General features: G+C 33.9%; 1 protein-coding gene across 1 annotated transcript; it reads right to left on the reverse strand.

Moving 5' to 3' along the window:
* Window positions 1-8: 8 nt before the first annotated feature.
* On the reverse strand, window positions 9-2,243 carry LOC109591440 (uncharacterized; the record flags this gene model as incomplete). Its single annotated transcript, XM_020007173.1, has 7 exons — window positions 1,633-2,243; window positions 1,441-1,568; window positions 1,228-1,383; window positions 638-821; window positions 261-362; window positions 137-217; window positions 9-89 (listed from the first exon to the last, which is right to left on the reverse strand). Coding segments are annotated over exons 1-7 (1,138 nt in total), but the record flags the coding sequence as incomplete, so codon positions are not given.
* Window positions 2,244-2,394: the final 151 nt, after the last annotated feature.

Here is a 2,394-nt window from a genome sequence, read left to right on the forward strand (position 1 = left end):
TTACTTACTACGAGCCCATATGGAAAAATATTCAGCTAAAGATGAGACTGTAAGCCCAAGTACAAGTCCATAAAACACTGTTACCAGAGCTATATGAAACAGTAATTTCTTGCTTTGTCAGTTAACTTGAACTTACTAGAATCCCAGATAAAAACAAAATATCCAGACAAAATTAGAAATATCCCTCCAAGCAGTACTAGTCCATAAATTCCTATAACTGTATAGATTAGAGCAAATAACTATAATAGCTAGTTGCTTACCAGATTTAAAGTGGAAAGCTAAATATCCTAATGAAGCAGAGAGCATTAGTCCAAGTAGTATAATAACAACAACAAACACTATTTTCGATGTAGACCAGTTATCTGACATAAGTAAATATATAATTATACTATAGTAATCATTATAATAAACAAAACTGATAGTAAAATACACCTCATACTCACTCATACACATGCAGTGGTTTTAAGTTTTTTTGGTTCTAATATTTAAAAATAAATATTTGGAATTAATTGAGAAGCCTTGTGGATGTCAATTTAGTAAATTGGGAAGTTATTTACAAATTTTTCCAAATAAAAAAATATGTGACATCAGTGCCCATCAGGAGGTCGCTTTGTGCATAAAACTCTCCATTATATACCTGAGGGAATGTTCCTCAATGATCCATCAATGCATAGTGTTACTGGACGATGTACACCTTTCAATGGTACATCGTAATATAACATAGGGACAGTAGTAGAAGAAGGTGAACCATGAACCAATATCACTAAATTAGGAGGGAAAGGATCACGTGCACCGAACTGATCAATGTCTTCTTTATATAACTACAATAATTAATGAACATTCTGAGCTTAAGAGTGAAAACATTTATATTCATGCTACACCTCTCAAATAAATAATTCACAGGCCAGTAGTGTATATAGGTATAAAAAAAATTAGTATTAATATTAAATTAATATTAAAAAAAATTAGATGCACATAATAGATGCACATTATAGATGCACATAATGTGAATCAGCTGAAATATTGCTGGATTCTCACAAATTTTATGCTTGTAAATCTTTTAAAAAATTATAAATATACAGGCATTTAGGGCCCTCAAAATCATTGTAAGCATTGTGAGTATGGTTTTAATGGGGGGATTTATAAATAAAAACAAATTTCCTTGCTGGTTAAAGAAATAAAATTTTGTGTCAATAAACAAATATCATGTACACATATTTTGCTTACCCTGCAAGGCTTAACACGTGATTGAATGGTCCAACCAGTGAATGGATACGTCTGTTGAGTGTCATCTAATATTAGCTCAATACAGTCAGATGAGTCTCCAAATCGATAATTAATATTCTGTCTCATCTTAGCTTTAGCATAATATTTCTTAATAGGCTATTAACAATAAACAATACAGACTCATTATTATAACAATAAAATATCAGCCATTACTTCAATGAGAGCATTTAATTTTTTAGCAGTAGTGAATGTCACCTCATCATTATCTTCATCATTTGCCTCATAATACAACATACCAATATATGTCACTGATTGTGCTGATACACCAGTAGTAAGGGTTTCTAGAAACAATCAGCAAAGAACCATCAATGCCATATTACCAATAGTAATTTTGATTGTACTAACTTTGAAGTTCCTTAACATCTTTTTGTGGCTCCAATGGCTCCATTTTTTTTTCTTTATGCTCTTCATTATTAACTCTTTCTTCGTCATAATTACTTCCCATTCTTTCTTGTTGCTGCTGCCATCCCTTCTCTTCAAAATGAACTCCTCCATTCTCCTCTCCTTTTTGCTTTTGCTCCTCCTCTCCTTCCTCTCCTCCATTACTCTTGATTCCCACAATACTAACAAGACAAAACTCCCTTCGGTTGATAGACCCGTACCAATTCATCTCATTAAATTCCCCTCTGTCAACAAGTGAGAAATGGTAAGGAAGACCAGGTTTGCTGATAGGAGCTATGGCAAACTTCAAATAACTGCTAATACCTGGTTCTGCTGTAATATTAACACAATGTTGGATCTCAAGTCTCATAGGTTTAAGGAGAGGTCTGGAAACAGAGACTGCATACACAGCACTAACGAGTATTGTGTTCTCAGGAAACACAAACTGTCCTCCTACAAGAGCGACTACAGCAACTTCAGCTGTCTCTGTTGATGGTAGGGTTCCTTCAAATACTCCAATTCTTAGCCCATACCTCTCCCAGTTTAGCAGTTGAGGTCTGTCTCCATGTATCAGGAACAGTTGCTTACTGGCTATGTGAACATCACTGAGACCTGCTAACTTATCTGCAATGTACAACACATGGCCATTATTATACATGCATTATTGTATAAAGTTATTGATAAACATTAACAATATACCTGTAATTTGTGGGCCTGGTTCAACAT

This window comes from Amphimedon queenslandica, unplaced genomic scaffold (assembly GCF_000090795.2).
Source record: "Amphimedon queenslandica unplaced genomic scaffold, v1.1 AMPQUscaffold_8173_Cont19881, whole genome shotgun sequence".
NCBI classification, from domain to species: domain Eukaryota; kingdom Metazoa; phylum Porifera; class Demospongiae; order Haplosclerida; family Niphatidae; genus Amphimedon; species Amphimedon queenslandica.